This window comes from Artemia franciscana, chromosome 8 (genome assembly GCF_032884065.1).
Source record: "Artemia franciscana chromosome 8, ASM3288406v1, whole genome shotgun sequence".
Taxonomy (NCBI): Eukaryota; Metazoa; Arthropoda; class Branchiopoda; order Anostraca; family Artemiidae; genus Artemia; species Artemia franciscana.
The window spans coordinates 8,213,722-8,240,463 of NC_088870.1; the positions used below are offsets into that span (position 1 = coordinate 8,213,722).

Consider the following 26,742-nt stretch of genomic DNA (forward strand, 5'->3'; position numbering starts at 1 on the left):
GTGTTTCAGTTTGGCTGCCATAATATCCTATAGATGGATAGCATGTCTCTGTGAGTTTGAAATGGGATGGAAAATATCGGTTTACAGTCTCACTTAACCTGGTATAATAAAACAGCTTGTAATTCCGTATCTTCTCTTATTAAGATACTAGGTATTGTTTCTACTCGACTGCAGTAAACACAATCAGAATTTTGGCATTGGTAAGGGGGGGGGTATTATACTTTACATCCCGCACCATTATGGTATCTGGAGAACATATTAATATATCCGATGATAGAGTCGATGTGGTTGGTGCAAATACCCACTTATGTGGTGTATCTCCCTCAAGGCAAACGATGTGAAGATTCCTCGCCATCTAGCACATACTGAGGGTTTATACAAAGTTTCGAGCACGCAATTTGTCTCTGGTTTTTAACTTCATATCATTTCACAAAGACAGCTGCTGGTTCGTCTGCCAATCAGACCATTTGGATCAGATAACATTAACTGAGGGAACAAAGTTATCACTTAAAAAAGTCCTATAGTTCTTCATCCGGACTCTTTCCTAGAGTGACCAGCGTTTGGAACATTAAAGCAAGGCAATAGTAGGCAGTTCTGATGCTTAATTCAGGTTACTTTGCACCTTCATAGTAACAGCGGTTCGTTTCTTCTGGAAAGTGTAAATGCTTGCATCTTTTCTAGTCATGTCATTCAGGATTTTTCAGCCTCAAAGAACAGTTTTGAAATAGAAAATGTTAAAAACCTTATACATAGAGCATTGTCTTTGAGGACTCTTCCAGCCAATTTATTTCAAGTTTCTCTGTTTTAGAAGATCGATACAAGCCTAGAATTAGGATTTGTTTAACATATAGCAAAGGAATACTCGAATAGGGCCAGAAAGCTGTTGTAAGTGAAGTAGGAGTGACGAGCATAAGCGAATCAAGTAAAAAGCGAAAATGAACTTATGCGACAGCTGTTGCGACAATTGTTATCCCAAAGGATGTAAAAGTCCCTACACAAAAATAAAGAGCTATAAAGACTAGCGCATGAGATTTTTAGCCACGATACTCTGGATTGGCGTTTATGTGAAGCTATTGACTTTCTTTGGTCTTCAATTGTGACAGAAAGAACAGGTAATTGCGACCTTCACCTATAAACTTGCGAACAGATATTTTGGTTCGCTTCTTTCAGCCGTCGCTTGTACATGAAGTCCTGTACTAGAAAAGATCCAAGCATCTACACTTTCCAGAAGAAACGAACCACTGTTACTATGAGAATGCAAAGTAACCTGAAATTAGCAGCAGAGCTGCCTACTTTTGCCATGCTTTAATATTCCAAAGGCTGGTTGCTCTGGGAAACAGCCCGGATGAAGAACCATAGGAATTTTTAAAGTGATAACTTTGTTCCCTCAGTTAATGTTAATTTGGCCAAATGGCCCGTTCTGATTGGCGGACGAACCAGCAGCTGCCTTTGTGATATGATATGAAGTTGAAAACCAGAGACAAATCGCGTGCTTAAAACTTTATATAAACCTTCAGTATATGCTAGATGACGAGGAATCTTCACATCATTTGCCTTGAGAGAAATACAACACTTAAGTGGGTATTTGCATCAAACACATCGACTCTCATCGGATATACTAATATGTTCTCCGGATACCATAACAGTGCGGAATTTAAAGTTAAATGCCCCCCCCCCAATCAATGCCAAAATTCTGATTGTGTTTACTGCAGTCGTGTAGAAAGAATGCCTAGTATCATAATAAGAGAAGATACGGAATTATTAGCTATTTTATTATACCAGAGAAAGTGAGATTTTAAACCGATATTTTCCGTCTCGTGTCAAATTCACAGAGACATGCTAGCCGTCTATAGGATATTATGGTAGCCAAACTGTAACACAGTGACACCCCTTGTAACCAAATTGTTCCTCCTGGACTTTTTCGAATGTTATACCACCTAATGAATTTATGATAGAAGTATTCTTCATCACTGACCCACACAAAAAAGGAGAGTCCAGGATATCCCCAGACTAATCATAGATTCAGCTTCTTCAAAAAACGCCATTAGCAGATCTGGAGGGAAGGCCATGCTTATTTTGTTTAAGGCTGCAGAAAATAAAAGAAAATCCTGAAAAGGTTTGTTATATGATACTTTAGAAAGTTTGAGGTTCTTTGAAGCATGTATAGAAGAAAAAGCTCCAATAAAAAATTATGTTTGCAAGTACATCTTGTCAAGACTACATGAAGCGCCTAAGCCGGCTTAGAACCAGACAGCAAGACATCCCAGTAACCTTTAGTTTAATAAAGTTTTTGTTCAATCCTAGGCCCATCTTGGTGACAACCTGGCTTTCCACACTTGGCGATCCTCTTCTATCAACAAGAATCAGAATCCAGCATATATAATCTCAATCCTGTTACCTCCTATTCACTATGTATTCATGCATACAAATATGATGCGACAACAGAGAGGAAAGCCACAATAGATAACTCAGCTAGGAAGATGCTATTCAGCAGAAAAATGGCTCACAAAAACAAAGCAAACCCAGAAGAATTACCTATACATCAGAATCCGAGTGCTGTGTCGTTTACTAGGCTTTAATGTCATCGAGGGCATCACTCTTCTTGTTCACCTGGCAACGCTGTTTGCAGTCACACTTTTGGTTATAAAAACTCTTAAAAGGTCCAACCTGATGCCACTAAGAGGTCACACATGCAGGACTTTCCTATCGGAGCTCGAGATAGAGAAAGGAACTTATGGCGGAGCAAACCCCCAAAACCATTTCACAGCACCGGAACAGCTCCAACCTTTAATGCCCAACCTGTTATATTCCACAATTACGTGTGTTTGTCAATAACTACTACTATTATCAGCACTTCACAGTAATAGGCCACTGGAGTCTATTACCTCTGCACGCGCTTCACATTTTAACTAAAAAATATTCCAAATATTTCGACCCAGCGTCCTGAACCGTTTCTCAATTGAAAAAAAAAAGAATAGAATGAATTTTTTTAATAAAACACACACAAAAAAAACACGACACATGAAGAAGAAGAAAAAAATATATAAATAAATAATAACAACTCACATTATAAACAAACTTCAAGCACTGATGTGACAACATAGGAATAAAACCAAAGCAATTTTAATCTTATTTTATAACATCAGCGCTAGAAGGTTCTTTATAATATTCCCATTTTCACTGAATGTTGAAAGGAGAATTACTCAAGGTATCGCTATAGACATTCAGTGCTTTAAGTTCGTTTATAATATTCCCATTTATACACTGAATGTTGAAAGGAGAATGACCCAAGATTTCACTATAGACATTCGCTTTGGTTTTATTCTAATGTTGTTACATCAATACTGAAAGTTTGCTTGTAATATTTGCATTTATATACTGAACGTTGAAAGGAGAGTAACCCAAAGTTTCACTATTGATATTCGCTTTGTTTCTTTTTTTCTCATGTTGTAACACAAGTGCTGGAAGTTTGTTTGTATTGTGGGTTGTTCTTTTTTTTTCGAGTGTTTAGTTGTCGGATTTTCGGTGTATGTTATTTTTTCAAAAAAATTCTTTGGTTTCCTAGTTCTTTTCGTTATTTTTTTCCGTTGAGAAAGGCTCCCGGACCTGGGGCCGAAATATTCGGAATGTTTTTTAATTGAAGTATTGTTTTTTTTACTGCTTTGTTGTAATTAAAACATGTTTTTTCTTGCTTAAATTTTCTTAAATAGAAAAGCAGTGTGGTCTCAGTAATTATTTAAATATATCAAGAGTAAAACTTCACTGGGTGTATCAAAACTTGTTGTCCCAAGTACCTATACGTGGTTTTTAGGCCGCAAAGCTTTCTAAATATGGAGTCGATCAACTTTTGTTACTTTAATTACTCTTCGTCATAAAAACATCGAACTAAAACCTATGATTAAGGCATTTTTCTAGCGAAATTTTTCGCCCTTCAGTAGTATTTCTTAAACTAAATCTCGGCTATTTCATTTCAATTTAGAAGAATTTCCTTTATACCTAAAAGCGAATTAACTCGAAATTCAAACAACTCATTAGGTTCTAGACAACATAGTCAAATGGAGACATTAGAAAAAAAAAATGAAATCTGTGTTTTATGGGAAAGAACTTTAGTTAAGGATAAAGATTTGAACAGGCCTGAGAAAGAAAGAAAATATATTAAATCTTTTAGTTCTATAGATTTTTTAATGTGGTGTTTCTTTTCAGAGTCTGACCCAGTGATAATAACAAGCAACCCGAGGTTCAAATACTCAAGAAAACACAATTTTTTGGCGATTGATTGCATGGCAGAAAACGAACTATGAATACTTTCTTAATATAAGGTAGAATATATTATTTTACACTATTATTATGCGCTGATCTTTATCAGTTAAAATGTGATTCCTTTTTAACTCAAAATATCCTGACGCTTTAAGCTTGCAATTTAGTTTATCTTACCGGAATTCATACTCAGACCAAACTGGACAGGGATACCAATGGAAAAGGGGACATCCCCCCCTATATTTTGAAAAATACCCTTCTTTGTTATTTTCATTTAAGCATTGAAAAATATGTTTTATTAGTTTTTGAAAAGTACTCCCTTTGCATCTTCATTAAAAAAACAAATAGATAAATCATATCCCCCTCATATTTTTCTGAATTGGCATCCCTGAAGTTAGAGCCCAACCTATCTGCAAGGCTCGGACACGTGGACTGTAAGAGCGTTTTTGGGCCTTATCCTCACGAAGTTTTCTTGTGCCTTTCATATATTTCATTGCTTCTACACTATTCCTTAAAACATAATCTGAACAACACCTTGCATGCTTTTGGGGTAGCGCTTCATCAGTTACTACCAGAGTTTAATAGAAAGCACATTTGATAGAATGGCCTTGTCAGGGCCCAATTGCACATCAAACAAAATAGAAAAAAAACATTGAAACTAATAAATTTATTCATTTATAATAGTACCTGTCAGTCGTTTGTTTTCTATGGTTGTTTATTGAAATTCCCGTTCATTTTGGGTTTAATTTATTGCTTAGTAGTAATTTCTGGTCATTTTGAGTTTGATTTATTGTAGGAATTTTTTTCTGTAGTTCTTAAGTTTAATATGGTACTTTACTTTTCTTTGAAAAATCCTTTTTTGGAATCTTTTTTTTTTAATTTCATTGTGTTTTTTATTACCAAAGTCTCGAGTTTTGAACATTCCCCATTTCGACGTCAATTTTTTTTTCAGCATCAAAGTTTCATCAATGTCTCAAAACAAGTGATGCTTTTTTTTCAACATTAAAGTTTCAAAGTTCAACACCCTTCTCAAAATTCCCTGAAAGTAGTCCCAAAAAGACCTAGTAGCAGTGGCAAGCTGTCGTAGTCACAGTTGTACGTTGTCGCACTTGTAAGTAGACGCAGCTCCAGTCACAACCAGTCTCATTTGCAGCCGCAATAGTAGCAGTAGGCTTGCAGTAGTGGCTGTTAAAAGTTCAAGTTAATACCCTTACCTGTTTCTAAGATATTGCAGATAGTCTATTTTGATAAATTGGATACATATAGTTTCTCTTAATTTAGCTCGAAAGACCCCTCAAGATTTCCCAAATTTCTCCTCAATACCCTTAGACTTTTTGGACACATCCAGGATCAAAAGTTTGTCCCTTCCTAATGATTATTTTTGTGTATAAAAACGGACAAATTACGGAATTTTCACTCCTTACCAGGGGGCTGCGGGGGCATCCAATAGGTATAATTATTTCAGCTTTCGAATATTTTGAACAAGATGTCTCTTTCAAAATTTGATCAAATATTTTTTGAGGGATTGCAATTAAAAGGGCATAGGAGGGGGATGGTGGCCCTCCACCTGCTTTTCCACAACTCTTAAAACATCCTAAAAGTTTCAAGTCAATACCCTCAGCTGCTCTCAAATATTGTGGATCCTTGTTCTTGATAAACCGGATGCAAATAGTGCCTTTTGATTTAATATAACATACCCCTCAACATTCTCCACGGTTTCACCTTAGTGCCCTTAAACTTTTAAATTACAACCAAAATCAAATATTTTTCTGCTTCTTAAAGATAAACCCTGCATGTAAACAAAGAACTAATTGTATAATTTACAATCCTTGCCCTGGGGCTACAGGGGCATGCCATTCCTAGAAGTATAGCTTTTAGACTTTTTGACTAGTTTGAATAAAATGACAATTCCAAAATTTCAGAATTAACTAGTTTGCAATAAAGCAGTTTGCAATCAACTGTTTTTTTACCGCTTTGATATTTTCATTACTGTTAGTATTATTTATTTTGATACCCGTCGTTCTATACAAAAAGACAATGCAGAGAAACAAATAATAATAACGAAATTGCATATCTTCCAATAATAAACACTAATGAATGATAGGGCACTGTTGGAAATAACATAATCGGTTCAAAGGAAGAAGGAAAAAACTAAAATAAAATGTGGCTATCGTGTTAGTATTGGACCACGGATGGCTTAGTTTTAATAACCATTTATCATAGATACTGTATTTTTTCCTGAGGAAGTAATGTAATGAATGAATAAAATATTTTATTACCCCTCAACGCAAAAAGTGACAACGATGGGGTAAAAAGGAAAGTAAAACAGTTCAAAATAGGGATGAAACCTTTTAATTGACATTGAACAGATATAAAATTTCTTAAGTGGATATTTCGAACACATATACAGTGTTCATCATCAGCAGTAAAACTGTTAATTATCATTGCAAACAAACTAAACAACACCAACTACAAACAGTTCAAAAACAGAATACACATCCAGGGGTAGTCAATTCATTACTACACAGGTTAAAGGCTCGGAGGCCTTTAACCTTCAACACTGAGAATAGGCCCAAAATTTAAATTTTTTTTTTAAGAAACCGGTTTTGCGACCCACTGGGGAGTTAAAGAAGAAAATTTAAAAGGAGTTTTCTAATATCTTTCTTATAAACGGCAATAAGAAGATCCCTAAGTGGTGTTAGGAACAGTACAAGGAAACGGTGCTAGGAACGGTGCTAAGAACAGGCAAAGCCATATTATTATAAAGCCTAGACACGAGCATTTTTGGAGGTGCATTCCCTTTCGCAATTTCTTCTCTTTGCGAGCGATAATCAACTTGGGGGGTGCAGCCACAGAAGGACAGAAGGAAGGCTTAGGTCCTTATAGGTTTTTTAACTACACCACCAGGATTTGTCACATATGGTGCAAGACTTGACGGACAATTAAAATGAAAAACTTGCGACCTCAAAGCATTCAAAGACAATGGTAATATTGTTAATATTATGCTTTCTCACAAGCAACGAATGTCACTCCGCTGGGGAAACGAAGAAGACTTTTGGTAGAAGAGTAGAAAACAATTGGAAGCTTAGGAAAAGATTCAGGTAAAATTCTAGTTTAGCTACTTTCAGCCATCTTGGAAACGGTTAGGTTAGAAAAATGAAAGTTTCAGTAATGAATCCAGGGCTAAAAACATACTCTAGGAAAGTATTGCCAAGCCTCTATATATCTCAAAGTCTTAGAAATTTACCTGCTTGGAAGGTCTATACCTACTGATACTTTGATGGAGCAATATTTCTCCTTAATTTTCGGTTATCATTTTTTTTCTCAGTTTTTAGTTCTGAAAATGTAATTCCTCTTATTTGAGTAAAATTTGAAGCCATATCCTTTGTATTTTTTTTTTAATTTAGGAAATGTATTTTCAAGATCTTCAGTATTTCATAAATTGGGATTGAGCAATGTTGTGAAGCTGAAAACGGTTTTCTTGTACTTCATGAAAGCAAAAGATCTTTTTTGCAAGGTTTTAGTTTTATGACACAAAGAGTTTTAAAGGTCATCAAAAGTCACTGCCTTGTAGAGTGAGAAGGATAGGATGTTGGTACTTGTGTAGCACCTTTTTCAAGAATTTCGGGCAGTGGTTTGTAACTAAACTCAGGGCTAGAAATTATGCTAGCATAGACTCGAGTCAAAAATACATGTCAAGGTTTGCACTAACACAAGAGGGAGTCGCCCCATATTTTGCTACTTGACTTAGAATAGTGGCATGAATCAGCAATTGGAAGGCTTTAGATACACAGTTGCTTGGAAAAACTAGAGTTTTGATTAAATCCTCGTCGTTAGTAAGCTTATCAGCAACAGCAGACAATGTCTTGGCACAGTCGGGACAAGGCTAAAACCTACGTTTGCACAGTTGGACATAAAATTTCGAAATAGGGAGATCGGTAGAAAATAGTTCCACAAAAGGTTGCAGAAAGCAATAAGCACTGTTCTATCCTAGTTAAGGCTTTTACACATTCTTCGTCTTTTGAGAATTGAAGTTAGATATCCTATTTATCTATTATATGATACCGTCGTATTGTATCATGTAAATTTTATCAGATTAATATCAGAGTGATATTGCCAAACATTGGCTATTCGTGACATTCATTATTGTTTTTCAAACAGTTCGTGGTAACGAACTGTAGTAAGGAGTGACCCGGCTCAATAGTAACCAAAACTCTAAAAAATGGAATTTTGATACCAATAGCTACATCAAAAGAATCGCATTTTAATGCTGATTTTAAATATATAAGTTTTATCAAGTTTAATCTTACCCATCAAAAGTTACGAGCCTGAGAAAATTTGTGTTATTTTAGAAAATAGGGGGAAACACCCCCTAAAAGTCATAGAATCTTAACGAAAATCACACCATCACATTCAGCGTATCAGAGAACCCTAATGTAGAAGTTTCAAGTTCCTATCTACAAAAATGTGGAATTTTTGCGTTTTTTGCCAGAAGGCAGATCACGGATTTTTAACTGAAAGTAAGGAGCGACATTAAAACTTAAAACGAACAGAAATTACTTCGTATATGAAAGAAGCTGCTTCGTCATCAACGCCCCGCTCTTTACGCTAAATTTTTTTACTGTTTTAAAAAGAAGAATTGAGAGAAAGTCAAACTTTAGCGTAAAGAGCGGGGCGTTGATGAGGAAGCAGCCTCTTTCATATGCGAAGTAATTTCTGTTCGTTTTAAGTTTTAATGTCGCTCCTTACTTTCAGTTAAAAAAAACTTGTTTTTTAATTTAATTAAATAAAAAAAAACAGAGACACAGTATTTGACAACTAGCAATAACAAATTGAATTGTACTAGATAATAACATAAAAATATGGCTAAAACACTATAAATAGAGTACATAAATGGACGGAACTTGCACATGTTCTTGTTGCTTTGAAAAAATGGAAATATGGTAATCACAGAGGCAACCCCTGTTCTATACTGTTTTGAAAATTAGTACTATTGATGTATTTTATATACACGCTATTTATTCATATGTAGGCTTCTCTTAATTCTTCTGCTCGGGGGTTTCGAGGTCGACTTCTTCTAATCAAAACCTTTCTGAAGATGTGGATCAATATCAGGGGGGCTCCATGTATCCCCAGCAGTTTTGTTTTGTCTATGTACAAGCTCATATCTAAAAAAAAATCACCAAAAAAGATAAGCCATTTCCTTAACAAGCGTCAGTAGTTGTTAGTAAATTCAGAAAGTTTTGAAACAAAAGCACACTTGTTGCATTACTTCTAGCCTATTGAATAATATCATTTTTCTAATATCGTAAGAAACTAAGAAAAGCAATAAACGAAGACGTGTTTATTGATTTACAACGGTTTCTTTCGGGTATGTTTCCGATTTCTTAATATTTATAGTTTTAGCGTACGTATACGTATTGTCATATTGAAAACAGTACATTTTGTTTTAGATAAAATCTAAAAGAAACCCGGGAATTGTGGCTGATTAAGACAAAAGTAATCATAAAAAAATCAAAACGTGTAAACTTCAATTTTCCAGCAACATATTCCTATCAAGAAATTTCTCAGATATTTTAAATACTAAAGAGGAGAAAGAACAGGGCTTAATGGTTTAAGCGAAGAGAATTTGATGCAGTATTTTTTTGTGCTTCCGCAAGTGGTTGTCTTATGGGAAAATAAAAACCAAAAGATAAAACGAAACTTTTTCAGTCGCAAGATTTTTACTAGGAAATTCTCTATTTCTCTGTGGTGAAAGTAAATAAAACTGTGGTATATGGTATTCAAAAGTGACAGAGCGTTTAGGAAATTCATTTAGGCAAGTAAAATCTTAATTTATATATAGTATCTGGTGAACAATAAAACCAAAGAGTGTGCCTATATGTTCAAAACGTGCGCAAATGGTGACAGCAGCAACTTGTTAAGGTCCACCGAGATCCAAGTCCTTTCTCTAGGGAAGAATTTTCTCCCCCAAGGATACATCCAGGATTTTTGTTCGGGGGGATTTTTTTTTGGGGGGGGGGGGGGTTAAGAAAACTTTTAAAAACGTAACCAAAACATTTTTTATGCATTATCATTATGTTTTTACAAGTCGGACCGATTATTTTGGAGGGAGGGACAAATCCTGTACCACCCTGGATGCTACCTTACTTCTCTCTATTCCTATCATTAGTGACATTTATTATTTTTCTTTTAGCAATAGGCTATGGAAATGAATACGACAAGTCATAGTCGATAGTTTAGGTATCAGAAGTAATCTACACGTTGCAATTCCATGGGTCAGCAATTCCAGAGCTATATTTTGGGGTTGTATAATTATATAATAAATGTTCTCAACTGTTTTGAAAGCACATTCTTTTGATTTTTCTTTCGAAAAAAGTAAAATTGTGAAAAAAAACTATAAATACTGAGAAATAAAAATATTTTTATTACATACAAGCCATAATATTTTGTAAAATATTACTGCTAAAGTTATCTCTTGTTCGTGTTGTTCTTGTCACTGTCAAAGTTCATGCCTATATCAGAACACTTACTGTCAAAAGCAGACTAATTTATTCTAATTCTTCCTATCAATGGTTAGCCAGTTTATGGAAACTGCTTTTTTTCTGACAGAGAATGTATAACGATGGTTCAATGAATCCAGATTGACTTTTTCAATCTTTTGAAAGAAATATTCCCAGAGAATTCTGAATCTACATTTGAATCAGCTTCAGAATCGGAAGAAAAACATAGCAGGACGCTAAAATTTAATCCACTGATTTTTTTAAATCGATTAGGGTCACAAGGATTTTACATCTTAAGAGGCTTCAACACAAATTGTATAGACTCAAAAATATGTGGTTGCCCACACATTTTTCATGGAACACACTCCATGTGTTCCATGGAGACGTTATTTTTTACGTTACATGGACTTTTTTTCTGCTACAAGAGGAAAAATATCATCCTACAGCTCTCAAGAAAAGACTCTATAATACGTCCTATGGGGACCCTATCCCTTTGAATCCCAGTACCTCAGTCTCTTCAAGATTTTTTTTTCTTCGAGACGTTTTTTCATCAAAATATTTTTCTCCAAGACAATTTTTTCTTCGAGATGTTTTTTGTTTACATTATTTTAATTTCTTCGAGACGTTTTTCTTCAAGACACTTTTTTTCTCCGAGATATTTTTTTTCTTTAAGATGTTTTCCCATCACGGCCTTCTTCAAGACGCTAGTCAAGAGGAAAACCCTGAGAAGTAAAAAATTGGTTTTTCTAGAGAGAGGCGTGGCGACCTAGTAAAATATCTAACACGAAAAAATATTTTTTAATTTCGAAAAATTTCATTTTCGAATACTTGAATAGTAACAGTCTCACTCTTTTTCACATCAAGACATTTTTCTGCAAGATTCTCTTCAATAGATTTTTCAAGGTGTTTTACAAGACGTTCCAAGATGTTTCAAGACATGTATTAGGGTGTTTTTCTTGAAGACGGTCTTCAAGACGTTTCAAGATGTTGGTCTAATATTTACATAGGGAAATTTGAACGACCTTGTCAATGCCGTCTATTTTCCATGTGATCATATCTTCAAAATTGAACTGCATCACGCAAGCCCCTAAGATTGTAGTCATATGCAAACACGCACAGAGATATTAGAAATAAACATGCATCAGAATGACTGCAAGTGCTGGTTTTTCAAACTAATCTATCTGTCTGTCTGTCTGTCTGTCTGTCTCTGTCTGTCTGTCTGTCTGTCTGTCTGTCTGTCTGTCTGTCTGTCTGCTCTCTCTCTCTCTCTCTCTCTCTCTCTCTCTCTCTCTCTCTCTCTCTCCTCTTCTCCCTCTCTCTCTCCCTCTCCTCTCTCTCTCTCTCTCTCTCTCTCTCTCTCTATCTCTCTCCTCTCTCTTCTCTCTCTCTCTCTCTCTCTCTCTCTCTCTCTCTCTCTCTCTCTCTCTCTCTCTCTCTCTCTCTCTCTCTCTCTCTCCCATACCATTTATACTTAAGGGCCATATTAATACCACGGTGGCTATTGCTAGATTTTTATACCTACAAAATTCTTGTAGTCAGTAACCGTTACTGTTTTGTCCTTCCTAACATTGCTTCATTTAATTGGGGTTGAATACTGTGCACTAAAAAGCAAACAGGCAGGTTTATTCATAACTGCATACCCATAGTATATCCGGTTAAATCGTAGCTTCACAATTAAGAATAGAACAGAGAAACGGGACATTCATTTAATAAGTAATTGGGTGCTCTGCAACACCAAACATTCATGTTTGAAGTCTTAGCTTTTGCATAGGCATCATCATGAAATACCTACTAAAGAAAAAACAATTAAATGAACAAATGAATTTTACATTCATACCAATATACCTACACCGTTAGAGTTTTTTTTTAAGCATTCCAAATATGAAATAGAAGAAAGAAGCTGAATAGTTTGAGTAAAGAGAAAAATAGACATTGCTTTCTGAACGAGGGGCTTTTCATTCTCACTGCTTTATCAACGAAACATTTCTGAGTCATAAGATTCTTATAAGGAAAGTCTATGTTTATCTATTGCAAAAAAAAACTAGAAAATCGATGTGATATGTATACTGACCCAGTCCCTTGTCCAATTTATTGGAAAGATGATGAGGATATTTTTTAGTTTTTGGTGAATTTTAAGAAATTGGCGAATCTGGAAAATAAGTGTTTTTCCTTAGTGTCAACGAGTTAAAATGACATTAAGGAATCTGGCTAAGTATGTGATGACGGGCTGATACATCGTGAAAGATTTATCTCTTTATAAATAATTTTGTGAAGGTTCATATATAAGTACGTTTTTACTTTTTAATTTATTTTAGGCTTTCTTATTGATTTGTTTATGTTTGTTTTTTTTCCTATTGCCCGACGGCTTATTTTTGGAAATCCATACATATGGCATTCAAAAATCTAAAGTTCACAATATATAATGGATATCCATTTTAACAATCAAAATCCAATTTCTAATTTATACGGCAACTAATAGACAAAACAGAGTCGTATCCATCAAAATATGTTTGCGAGTGGTAGCTGAAGTAGCTTGAGCAGGATTACCGAGATCCATTGATTTACCCCAAGGACAGAATTCCCCCTTCTTCCCTTGCCTATATTTATTATTTGTGTTTTAGCAAATTAGTACTGAATATGGTGTATCATAGCTGCTACTTCGGGTATTGGAAACGAAAAACTTCCCTCAGGATTTCCCTTAGGTCATCTCTGGTTGTATAAAGTGGTTGCATATCGAACGTAAACACTATCAAATGTGCTAAAAAACTTCTTCCTTTGTGTTTTCAATTGAGACTTTATAAAAAAATACAAAAATAGGAAGTAGAAAATGTTTGGACTATAAATAAAATAACCTCCTTCATCTTCAAAGGTGCTGCAAAATCTTAAGAAGACTAAGTCGCTAAGGCTAGGAATAAGTAAAGATGCAAAGGTGAAGTTTAGTAACGAGAAGATCGATCAAATGGACAGCTTCACTTACATAGGTATTATTATTAGTGAAGATTGTGGGTGCATTGAGGATTTTTAGAGTAGAATAATCAAGACAAAAGGAATTTTTTCACAATTAAAAAAGTTTGGAAGAATTGGAAGATGAGTATGCGAACAAAGATTTGAATATTAGAAGCTATAGCAATGAAAGTCGTCAAGTATGGCTCTGAAGCTTCGGTACTCGAAAAAACGGAGGAAATATTGCTACATCTGCTCAATTGAAGCTGCTTACGGATTGCTCCGGGTACCCGATTGACTTTTCATATCTCAAACAGTGGGCTGTAAATGTGTTTCTATCCCGCTTTAAAGGGCTATAATGAGGAAAAGGTAGAAATGGTATGGGCACGTCCTTTCGGATGAAGGATAACAGATTGATAAGGATTGTCCTTACTGGTAAACCACTTAGGGTCGGACGAAAAGCTTGTCGTCCCCGGTTATGGATGGGACAATGTCGTAAGGAAAGATTTAAGGGAAATGGGAACCTCCTGGGAGGGTATATAGAATGAGGCTTTGAATAGATTGGAATGGAGAAGGTGTATCCTTCTTGTGGTAGTAGTATTGGTATCTGTTTTGACTCTAGGGTTTTATTGGGTTGATCATTACGTTCCTTGTTTTCAAATTCAGTGTTGCCATACCAACACTTAAGGATTTTTTGTTTAAATAAAGTATAGTTTTGTGAGAATTATTTTTTATTTAGGATAGCTGGTAACTCAAACCTTTTTCCTGATTGATGGTCAAAAGCCAATAGAGGTTTTCCAGTATCTCACCAATATGGCTAAGAAATCCATAAGTGGTAGCACCATTGTACGTACTTCAGGCCTTGAGTTTGTATGTTCGACAGAAAGGATTCAGTGCGTGTGTTGTGACTGTTTGGATTTATAAAGGTTGTACATATTTTAAGAAACAAAGCCTGTCAGAAAGTGAAGCCTTGTTTCAGAATTTTATCTGAATCTGTGTTTTAGATAGATATATTATGCTACCATATGCAAAATAAAAGACGGATATATATGGTTTTTGTTAACAGGAATAAGATTTCAGCCCCTTAACCCGAATTAATTTTACTTCAGTTTCATTTTAAACTAATTTAGAGGAAATTTAATCACTTTTATCTGCTAGATGTCTATTTTATATGTTTTTTTTCCAAAATGACTTTAGAACTAAGAAAAGTTGACCATTGTAGTACATTACAGCCCTCCCCCCTCATGATAAGTTGGAGGAAATCTTCCTTGTGATAGTTTGAAAAAGTTGGACTAAACTTGAGAATCTAAAGAATTTTTCTATCTTTCCTTTAAAACTCTACTTAAAGTCCTCTCCCATGGATTTCTACATGTATTTTTCAGGTACGGATGGGAATGGGGGCTCGCAATTCAGTTTTCAAGTAGGGCGACCAATGGAACGGGCCTCATCCCTATTTGACGTGATATCTTCTTATTCTGTAGCCTGTCACCCAGATTTTACATAATAAATCGAACAAACCGTAAAAAAAAAACATAAAAGAGATTCTACTAAAAATATTCTGTGGCAAATTCTATACAAGAGAGGCTTCTTCATAAAAATCCAGAACGCTTTCATGAACAAGCTTGAACATGAAAAGGCTTCCTTTAAGGAAATGATGCATGAATAATGCATATATTTACTTTTGCTATAAAATTGATGGTGAAAGTAGGGATGGGGCATAAACCTACATTATTACCGTGCACTGAAATTTCTAGCTATGCCCTTTATTGTTAAATAAACTGATATCTCATCTTTTGACTTGGTGAAGTGGATATTTGCACAACACTACATTTCTTAAAAATCAGGAAAACCCCTCTTTCAAGTTTAAATAAAAATACATCCATGTACCGTTATGCAGTTAGTAACTATCCTATAAGGGAAGCAATAAGCTACTGATATAAGGAAATGATGCGTTAAACACTATTAGACCAAAAGAATCTCCGATGAGGGGAGAGGGGAGAGAGGAGAAAAAGTCAATATTATCGCTGGGTACTGAAAACTCTAGCTATGGCCTTGTTTTTTTAAATAGAACTGATATGTTATCTTTTTATTTGGTGAAGTGGATACTTACAGAACACTACATTTCTTAAAAATCAAGAAAATCCAGGAATCCAATTTTAAATGAAATAAAAAAAAACCTCCATGTGCCGTTAAGCAGCTGGTAATTTCCCTTTAAGGGAAGTCACTAGATGGAATCTACTACTGATGTAATGGAATAATGCAATGGAATTTAATGGAATAATGAATAATGTTATAATGAATAATATGGAATAACGCAATAATGCAATGGATGTAATGGAATGATGTAATGGAATAAACAATCTCAAACTAAAAGACTGTGATACGAGTACAAAGGGTATTTAACAAAAATAGTCATTACCAATAGTGCTCCAAAACATAGTTGTCAGGTTTTCGGCTGAACGTTTAGCCTAAACTGGTGCAATCACGAGCCCAAAAATAGCCAACACTATTGTAACTATAGCTGTTATAATAGGTAATGTCCCCTAAGTGGCTGTTTTTCCTAGCAGTGAGAAAATAACCTTTATTCCAGTTCTTTGGGTTTTCAGTAAAGTCCTAGTCAATTTTTCTGATGGCACAAGTGAAGGGATGATATTTTTTTCGTTTTTATTTTCAGCTTCGTTCTATCAGCCCATTTAATCCAAGAGGGGTATATACTTATGGTGGTTAAAATTTAACTTATATTTTTAATAAGATTTTTTTTTAATGAGAGCAGGATGTTTAGAGACTGGATAATTTTTCGTCTGTTTTTTTTTATGTATTTCTTTGATCTTGAGTGAAAAAGCTGTCATTATATGTTGTTGTTTTGCTGCTTAATAGGGGTATTTTAGGTCCCTAAACTGAGCAGCATAATGTTGATTGTATTATAATTTATGTAATTTTTTTGGTTGAAATAAATGCATACCTACCTACCTACTTTATTTTTAATTATTATTAGATATTCGGTCTTCATCCATCATGTTCAAAATCTAGACTAAAATAAAATCAGACTGAAACCACAATTACAGAAAGGTTTATTATTACTCAAGTAAAGGCCTCTAAAACTCCCACTTCTTCGACGTCACTTGATTCGTGACTTTCCTCAAACTTATACATTGGATTATTAAACCTCTGAAATGTAGATATTGATGGAAGAAAGGTTTGACAACAAATTCTGACCCCAGTAAAACATCCTCTAGTAACTAAGACGGACGAAAGCAACTGAAAACTCATGTTTCTAGCTTTTGTTCTGAAACAATTCATGACACTGAAACTGCGCTGTCTATAATATATATATATAAATATATATATATATATATATATATATATATATATATATATATATATATATATATATATATATATATATATATATTTATAAATATAGATGAGGGAGGGGGTACCGCAGCTAGGGGATTGCCTATTCTGACCAAACTCTGAATAGGCTTTTTTTCTTATATTTGATTCGAGTTAGAAATAAACCATTTGTCCCCGGACACCACCTACCCTATGAATGACCCTGTTTACAGTTACAACTAAGCTAGATTACCTTATCTTAATTTCTTTCTAACTGCAAGCTGTTTCTCTGTGTCTATGATTGAATTTTTTAAACTAACAAAACTTGCAAGTATCTGTCTGGCTAGTTTCGTTATGATTCGCCAACATTCAGAATGCAAAGTTTCATTATTAAATTTTCAATCAGAATTGGTAATATGGATGCATGTCTAGCTTTTAGAAGCCGGATATGAATACTCACAAAAAGGCGTCAGGGTATTACGTGTATGCATTATCTATAGTGGGACGGTAAACGGTCTACATATTTTTTTTTCAAGGAGTGGTGATGAAGATATTGGGTGGGGTATCCACGAATGAGAAATGAGAAGGGGATAACCATAGTCCAAGACACATTATAATTATACTGTGGTCCAAGACTCCAGAAAAGATAAATGACCAAATAGATATAAAAATAATATTTTTTTTCAAGCGAATTCAATTTCTAGCCCAAAAGTAGCGAGGTTGAAAGCGGAGTGGCCCAAAAAGATACCCCGCAGAATTTAGTCACTTTTCCTGCGAAGCTGAAAATTTAATAGCCCAATTGGCAGGAGATAGCCCAACCTGGCAACACAGCTCCAAAAAGCGTTCGGCAGAGCTGATTAGCCGGTGACGCCTTGTGAAGCTTACGAATGACTGTTTGTAGTAATTTTATTAGTCAAGACTACAGTAAGACGGGGGAAACACACACAGCTAAATGATTTTCTGATATTGGCTGAATGGGATCTTAGTAGACACGGTGATTAGTAACATCCGTAATTTTGAGAAAGTTCCCAATTTCATACTCACTAACTTTTTTTTCTCTCTGGAACTTCATTAAGGACGAAATTTCAGAACCTTGTTAGACTCTAGGAATTAATTTTAGACTGTATAATAAAACGAAGAAAATACTAGTTTTCAAATTAAAGTACAGATTAACACTAAAGCTTAAAACCAACAGAGACTTTTCCCTGGATACTGGGGACGACCCCCTCCTCAACAGACCACTCTTTACACTTCAGTTCTATAGTGCTAAGCTGGGCTGTTCCGAACCTGGGCCACTCTGGCACTGGTTTGGTCGTCTCTGGCTTACGTTTGACAACCTGACAAAAGAAAAAGAAAAGTGGCCAAGGGAGCACTAAACTTGTTTTCTGTTATAAAATTAAGAAAGGATTTGGTCAGTATAAAAAACAACAAAATGAATTTCAGTAAGGTATAAAAAAACTAAACAGCACTAATTTCAAATTTTAAATTAACTTATCAACACCAAAAGTAAGTTGTTCCGCTAATCTTGTTGTTCTACCTGTCAGTGGCTGTAGTCTATTTTAAATTCAGTCTTTGAGACATTATCCGCCTCAGCAGTTAGTGAACAGTCTATTGCTCCAGTCTCCTTCAGAAAATGTATCTTCAGTTCGTCAGTTGCTAATATTTTAATAATGATAATATAGTGGACAGTATTCCCTTTCTTCCTCCTCAGATCACCCAGAATGGAGTCACCAGCCTTGACTTTTTTAGTGTCAAATTGGAAGTTGCTGGTAAGGGCTCATCTTCAACGCCCATACAGGAGTCTGAAGAGTTATAATATACAGGTTCATTTACGTCAGAATCGTGACTCCAACTGCAACTCTTGTTACAAAAAACACACCTTTCGCCATTTAGCCTTTTCACTTCTCTGACTTTCTTCCTTTCCAGGACTAGGGCTTTCTTGGCAGTTACGATTTATATCCCAGCAGTAATGAGTTCATTCGACAGGATGCATCATAGACGCCTTTTTGTGTGCATCATAGCTGGTAATGTAAATTGTGATCTATCTGACAGGAATTATGCTCGACCATAAGTATTTTTAGCCTTTTTCTGTTTCATGTAGTTCACAATTTGGGCTTAACATTTAAGCTCACCTCTAAGCACCAGCCTGTGACTCATCTTGTGTAGATAGAAGCGCATGTGCATCTGACCATTTCTCGATTATGAGCGCTTTCTGAGTCAACACGGTACGACAATACCCCAAGTCCTAGAAAGTGGGCAGTTAAAACTGACTGGAATAGAATAAGTCTGAATACTCACCAGACCGTATTAGAAGGGATTTTTACCAGGATTAGAGTAACCTTTCAGTTATGACACCAGATGAAATCAATTCAAGAAGAGGAAAAACACGTGTGTCTGTATATATATAAATATATATATATATATATATATATATATATATATATATATATATATATATTGTGCGGATATACCCCATGCACCGTAATGCGCAGAGGCAGTATCTGTGCCTAGTTGAAAAGTTGAAATCGGTGCAGAAGTTCCGAAGTGGTCTGAAAACTCTGCTCTTGGTGACACGTATACTCTTGCGTAATTATGGAATCAGCTTTGGATCCAGTGTGATTGTCCAAGATCTGCTGTTGTAAGTCAGGTTTGTTTGCTTGCTAACTGCAAGTTTGCCAAAGCCCTATCTAAGCACAAATATGAAGTAAACGATCAGAAAATTCAATTAGTCAATAATGATCCAACTGCAGTATGAAGATTTATTAAGTGAAGGGAAATCGTAGTGGTTTAAAATCTGCAAATTTAGAGTGGGAGTTGATTTTCCATTTTACTTCTGAATTTTCACCTTCTGATCAGGAGCTTGAAGATATGTTTAGCAAAGAACTAGACAAATGTCTGAAGCTACCTGGCTCTGCCGTTGGCTACGTAATATATAATATGAATCTTACTGACAACATTCGTAAGCTAAAAAAGAAAGTATGTTGATGTTTCATGATTATTTATTCTTTTAAAATATTTTCCCACAAAAGAAGATTTTAAAGAAAAGTAAAATCTACATTAATCCAAAGATGAGCAGAAACAAAGACAAATAGTTTTTCAAGCATAAAGCAACCATATTTTACCATAAATAAACGAAATCCAAACCGAACAGACATTATGACAAATAACCGGGTCAAAATCATAACAAACAGAAAATAATAGGAGTAGGGTTGACGCTATGGGAGTCTTCTAAAGACCAGAACATAATTTGCACTTTACTGAAAACCATCCTTACTAAAACCTGCATGTTTTATTTTTCATAGTACAAAAATCACCCAAACAATCGAGATTACTGGAAAAAATAAAATTAATGTGGAATGACAGTTTAATATATATTATGAAATTCGTCCCTGAAAGTCTTAATAATTTTGGGTTAATGATGGTTAAAAAGGAGAAAACATTTAACCTAAAACTTGTTTTGGGCAATGCAAATTATATTCTGGTCTTTGGAAGGAACGGGAGCGTCATCTCTTCAAGTCTTAGTTTCTCTGCGTTTGTGTGACTTTGCTCTCTGTTTTGCTGCTTTCTGTGACTTTGACTCATTTTTTTATTTTGATTGCTGTTCGTTTTAGGTTTCATTTATTTATTACTGATGATTTACGGTATTTTCACGCTTGAAAACATTTTTTGACCTCATTTCCGTTCATCTTTGGTTTAATATGAATCTTTACTTTTCCATGAAAACCTTCTTTTGCGGAAAAGTTTTTTTAATTAATAATCAGGAGAGATCAACATAAGTGTTTTTTTTTTCTGTAGCTTCTTTAGCTATCACGTTATTTCGTGTTTTCAATATTGTTTCCACTTTTCATTCTGAAAAGTACTAATAAATTCTGCTTATCATTTTCATTTTGAACCGGTATTCTAAAATCATTAAATAAAAAAACCGCTTGTTTAAATACAAGTAAGGAGCAACAGTAAAACTTAAAACGAACAGAAATTAGTTTTGTATATGAAAGGGGTTTTCCCCTCCTCAACGCCTTGATTTTTACGCTAAAGTTTGACGCTTTCTCACAACTCCACTTTTTAAAACAATAAAAAAAAATTTGGCGTAAAGAGTGAGGCGTTGAGGAGGGGACAATCCCTTTCATTTACGGAATGATTTGTGTTCGTTTCAAGTTTTTAATGTCGCTCCTTACTTGCAGTTAAAAAACTTTTTTTTATTTAATTTCTGAACGTTAAATTTTGATTCTCTTGTTAATTGGCAACACTGGTCACTTCACAAAGTCTTTGATGTTGTAAGATTTGCTGCAAAAGTGTTTTCTAACGTTCACAATGAATAGAAAAGCAATTTCTGAAATTGCAATAAAGAGAGCTGCCTGCAACAGTTTCTCGGAGTTTTAGCAAATGTCAAATTTCCCTAAGCAACGCTGTAGAATATAGTTTCAAAATTAATAGTAAACAAAAGTGTCCCGTTTCTACGGCTTTGCTAATAAGACTTAATTTGGTAATTGAGGAAAATGATTGAACCTAATTTGAGAGCTATTTATCTCGGAAAACTTTAAAACGAATTATTGTTGCTCCAATATAAAAAAGATTACAATAGCGTCACATGAAACTAAGATATTAACTAAGATATTCAAAATTACACTTATAAATTTTATTTCATAAAGAAATTTAATTTATTTCTAAAACTACAAATAAACAATGAGCAAGCAATTTTCAAAATTGCACTTAAAAATTTTTTACCTTAACCCTCCTATTTCTACCCATTAACCTTGCTACAATTGTACAGTAGGGAAGAGGGTGAGAATTGGACAAGAGGGAGGCGAAAATTTACAAAATGTCACCGAGATTGTTTAAAATGTAACTGGGGCTGTTATTTCTGTTACCCAGATTTTTGTTGGGCCGAAAATGCAACCATTTGAAGCCGAAATTTTTAGAAAAAAAACTCACCAAAAAATATCGAAATGTTATTGAGGCCAAAAACAATGTGCTCAGGATTGTGTTAATTGAAGTTAAGATTCCAGAAAATGCCATCAAGGATGCAAAAAATAGACCTGGAATTGCAAATAGTTTGGTCAAGTCCCCCTGAAACGATAATTCTATGCGTTTATCCCCCCCTGCGTTTACCTCCCTTCTGGAAACCCCCCACAGAACTACCTGAAAATACCCCCCTCTGGAAAAAATGGAAAATACCCCCGAAAAATACCTCCCCAAGGAAAATACCCTCGCGGAAAATACAACCCGTGCAAAATACGCCCGGAGATAGAAAGTATGAAAATATAAGTATAAGAAAGAAAATAGAAATTATGATCTACAAACAAAGTAAGGCAAGCACCCGACAGGTAGAATGTCACTGTACCAACATAAATAAGATAAAGCACTGGACCTAGAACAGAACCCTACGGAACTCCTCTTTTGATAAAAATACTGACCAGAAAAATATAATTTAATGTAACTCTAACAGATCTTCCAATTAAAAGGCTTTCAAACCACTTCACATGTAAATTTCTGACGCACAAATATTCTAACCTGCGTCATATTATATTAAAATCTACTGTATCAAATGCCTTTTTTAAATCCACAAATACTGTGAGAGCAAGTTCACCTTTTTCAAGATGAGTGTTAACTAAATCTGACAGGTGCTGCACAGCATGGGACGTCCAGTGATTCTTCCTGAATCCAAATTGTATTTTGGAAAGAAGTCCTTTTTTTCTCAAAAAATCATACAAATGATGGTGCACATTTTTTTTTCCATTATCTTAGAGTGCAATGGAAGGATTGAAATATGTCTCCAGTCTGTATGTTCGACCTCACGCCTCTTTTACGCAGTGGGATCACAACCACTTCCTTTAAAGTTCCCGGGAATGTTCCGGTTTGTAGTGAGACGTTTATGATACGAAGCAAACAGGGTAGACGGTAAGTCATAACTGCTCAGAATGCACCAAGTTTCAATTCGCCAATGCTGAGTTAGATTTAATTGACTTGATCACTTTTTCAACTTCATCATTATTACATGGCTCAAACTGAAAATTCAGGCCCTCCCCTCTATTGTCACAGATTTTCCCTTCTGGAACTGGTCTTTATATACTCTACCTACTTGCTATATAGTTTCCCCAACCTTTGAAAATACTTACCAAACTGGTCTACAATTGCATGTTTGTCTGTAATTTCAAAACTATTGATTTCAAGCGCATGAAGTTCAGAATCTTTCTTAATTCCCATAATCTCATTAATAACTTCCCATGTTCCTTTGATGTTACCTTGATTCTCAAGTAAATTTTGCCCATAACACAGTTTCTTAGCTTTCCTTCGCAGATAGTTCACTTCATTTTTTGCTAGTCTGAACCCTCATCATTTTCTGAATTCAGATATTGTTCATACAAAGAATCCCGATTCTCTATCTCATTTAAAATATCTTCATATATCCATGGTTTACATGGTTCTCGTTTTTTTTTCCGTTTCACTCTTCTAACCGGGCATGTTTTATCAAAAATCAATGGAACAATAGAACTTATTATTTAGAAAGCCTGTGCCAATCCACCTTCAATTTCAGGAACGGGCTGCCAATTAAGAGTGTGTTTACACATTTTGTAAATCAGAGCAGATTGTAAGAACCGAGTGGATTTTCTGACCTAGTTTTTGCTTGAAAATTTTTCTACCCCTCCGCTCGGATTTGCTAAATCTGGTCGGTTTTTTTTTTAGCATAGTTTTCAAAAATTAATAATATGAGTGTCGATCAGAAAGTTTCGGATCTATTTATTTTGGTGCAAGAGCAACCCAACTGATATGAGCCTGCTGATTTTGGCTTCAAAAAATCGAAGAAGAAAGTAATTTGAGATTACAATTTGAACATCTTTCTTCAAGTTTTTGCCTTACACAAAAAAATAGAATGAAACCTAGTCTAGCCTACCTGCCATGTTGGCCTGATCCACCATCTTCTCTTCGTCTTTGGTTTGACAATATAAAGGATCTTGTTTTTATGTCTTCTACGTCTTATAACAATTAGTGTGATAGCCAAATTCGCAAGAATTTTTCTCCGGATACTATTCTCATATTACGCGTTTTTTGCGCAATTTGAATTACTCGCCATAAATACTGCACTTGATTGATTATAAATCGTGAAATCATTCGATAAGGACTGAGCGCAATTCCATTCGTATTTACGCAATGTGTTAATTCACTCTAAGACAGTCCAACCCCTCTGCAAACTTTTCCAAGTTCTCTTTTTCAGCTATTGCACTTTATTTCTTTTTACTGTATACGCTTTTTACTCTCTATTTACTCTATTTATCTCTATTTACTGTATATGCTTTTTTCTATACAGAAGTAATCTTGTCCAACAACCGGTAAATGGTCCAAACAAGGGTAAACTACAACATCAAAATAACTGTGACCCAGATACTTTAAACTTACGAAAATATTATCAATTAATGTAACAGAATGACTAGAAATCGTCCTGGGTAAATTCACGAAAGGGTATAGATCATTTGAAACCGTAAAATTAAAAAAATTAAATTTATCTGCTCTAAAATCTAAAGGGTTAAAATTGAGGTCTTTTATACAAATAAATTCTAAATCTATGGCTGCGACTCGCCTCATCAGTTCCTCAAAACCATCAAAAAACCCCTCCAAGCGAGCATTATGTGGTCTATATACCACAGCAACTAACAAGTTCTTACCATTCATTCATTACCATTACCATTACCATTTCATTACCATTCATTACCAAATTCATTACCAATTCGAATAAAAAACTTTCCATCTTACCTCCATTCCAAATTACTAAATCATCCCTTACCTTAAAACTCGAATCCATCTTTACCAAAACCCAAGGCGACCACGATTCATTGTTGCCCGAGACATTACTTCAAGCTGGTAACCTGGAAAACCATTAGCCGAGAGAGACTGATCCTTACTCAAAACATTTCACAAATTCCAATCATATCAAATTCACTATGCGAATCCTCAGTCAACTGTAACATACCCAAATAACCAGTCATAACGTGGCAATCCCGTGTGCAAACATAAGCATTCGCTCATCTTTATCTGATCTACAACCATTCTTTGATGGCCTGACAAACGTATTTTGCCTTAGAGTTTTAAACTGATTGGGCATAAAATTATCCCATCCAATCGGAATTTCAACATGATCCTCTATTAGGAACTGATTTTCCAAATATCTTTCCAACGTATTTATTTGAATTGTTATCCATCATGGATTCTAATTACCATTAAACACACAAACAGACACGACAAAAAAATACAACAAAAATAAACATAATAATAAAACAACAGCAAAACACACACGCAAAAGAAAGATACTAAGGGGATGGGTACATGAAAATAGTGAAGAAAAAGTCCTTCCCCCTACAGAAAAAAAAGAAACTCAAATATAATTCTCGGATTTGGAAAGCCTTGTTTTCCGCTGGGGGGTATTTTTCTCTGGGGGCTGTTTATCGGCGGTTATTTTCTGGGGTCTGGTATCTCCCCGGGTTGTATTTTCCTTGGGGGGCATTTCCCGAGAGATATTTTCCACGGGGGGGGGGGGATTTTTCAGGGTGAGGGTATTTTTTTGCGGGGGTATTTTCAAGAGGGGGTATTTTCCGGGGGCAGGTAAACGCGGCCACCTGAAATGACAATATTTTTGACATTTCTTACGCTCTCTTTGTAAACTAATTTTTAATCTTCCAGCTCCCCTAAAAATATGCTCTAGTATACATGACCGCTACTTATGGTTAATCCTAATAATGTATTGTTCTATTTAGAGACCTCCTCAACCCTTCCAGAAAATAAGGATTTGAAAAATAAAATGACCAAGTATCTTAATTTTATTTCCTAGTTTCGATCAATTACAGTGCCAGACCAAGAAGCTTTATGCCCAAATTGGTCACCAAGAAAATACGATCAACGCTATCTAAGATTTTGGCTCAAATTCTAAAGCGAGGTACTATTTTAATCGAACATATTCCTGTGCAGCATATCCATGGGACTATTTCTTATTAGTTCCCTTTTACTCACCATGATCATTGACTAAATAACTTTGAGGACTTAATTCATAAGCAAATCTATACATTGGGAGAATGGAGCCTCTCTTTCATTCTTTATCCAAAGAGAACTCTTCAAAATTAGAAAGCAGTTTCTTGAAAATGTTTATCATGTTTCCACGTGAGTGACTTGGGGAGAGAAAATATTCCCAAGAGAAAAGTCCTTACAAGCCTAAAGATTATTAAAAGCTTTTAATTGTCAAAATTTTCTACAGTTCCACATCTATTTGCACAAATTTATCGAACCCTAAAAAATATTCAATACTTAATTTTGATTCTGATAGGAGTCAAAATCCTTTCTGGAGGTCAGACAACCTAATAACTATCATATTTCAATGTGTTTAGCTAGGGGAGGGGAAAGGTGCTCCCATAAAACAAATCTTTGCCAGGTTCAAAATAAAACCTTTATCAAGGATGTTAAATTTCAAGCTTTGACGAAAACAGGTGAGTGTCAGAAAAAGACGATGACAGAATCCTGTAATGATAGGTTTGAGATTTTATTTAATTTTACGTAGGTATTTTTTGGATTCATGTAAAAAAAATTTAGCCAATTTTTTTTTAGACGTTAAGTAACGATATGTAGGGAAATCCTTCTGCGAAGGATTTCCTAATCCTTCGCAGAAGGATTGTTTTCCTTCTAATCCATAATGCTCAGAAGGAAAACAATTTTTTTTTAGACG

General features: G+C 35.0%; 1 protein-coding gene and 1 long non-coding RNA gene across 5 annotated transcripts in view; one reads left to right on the forward strand and one right to left on the reverse strand.

The window, feature by feature from the left end:
• LOC136029935 (hemicentin-1-like) overlaps nucleotides 1–26,742 on the forward strand; it is a 173,523-nt gene that overhangs the window by 124,337 nt on the left and 22,444 nt on the right. For 2 of the 4 annotated variants that reach the window (XM_065708473.1, XM_065708469.1), the window contains 2 exons: nucleotides 4,204–4,319; nucleotides 14,443–16,672. In XM_065708473.1, coding sequence (XP_065564545.1) covers nucleotides 4,204–4,301 — 98 coding nt within the window. In that variant the 3' untranslated portion in view covers nucleotides 4,302–4,319; nucleotides 14,443–16,672. Of the gene's footprint in view, nucleotides 1–4,203; nucleotides 4,320–14,442; nucleotides 16,673–26,742 lie in introns of those variants that run through there. The other 2 variants (XM_065708470.1, XM_065708472.1) reach the window with 2 other exon arrangements.
• On the reverse strand, nucleotides 9,032–25,469 carry LOC136029936 (uncharacterized). The gene is made up of 3 exons (XR_010618141.1): nucleotides 24,817–25,469; nucleotides 21,969–22,072; nucleotides 9,032–9,425 (listed from the first exon to the last, which is right to left on the reverse strand). It is a non-coding gene; the product is annotated as an uncharacterized LOC136029936 (long non-coding RNA).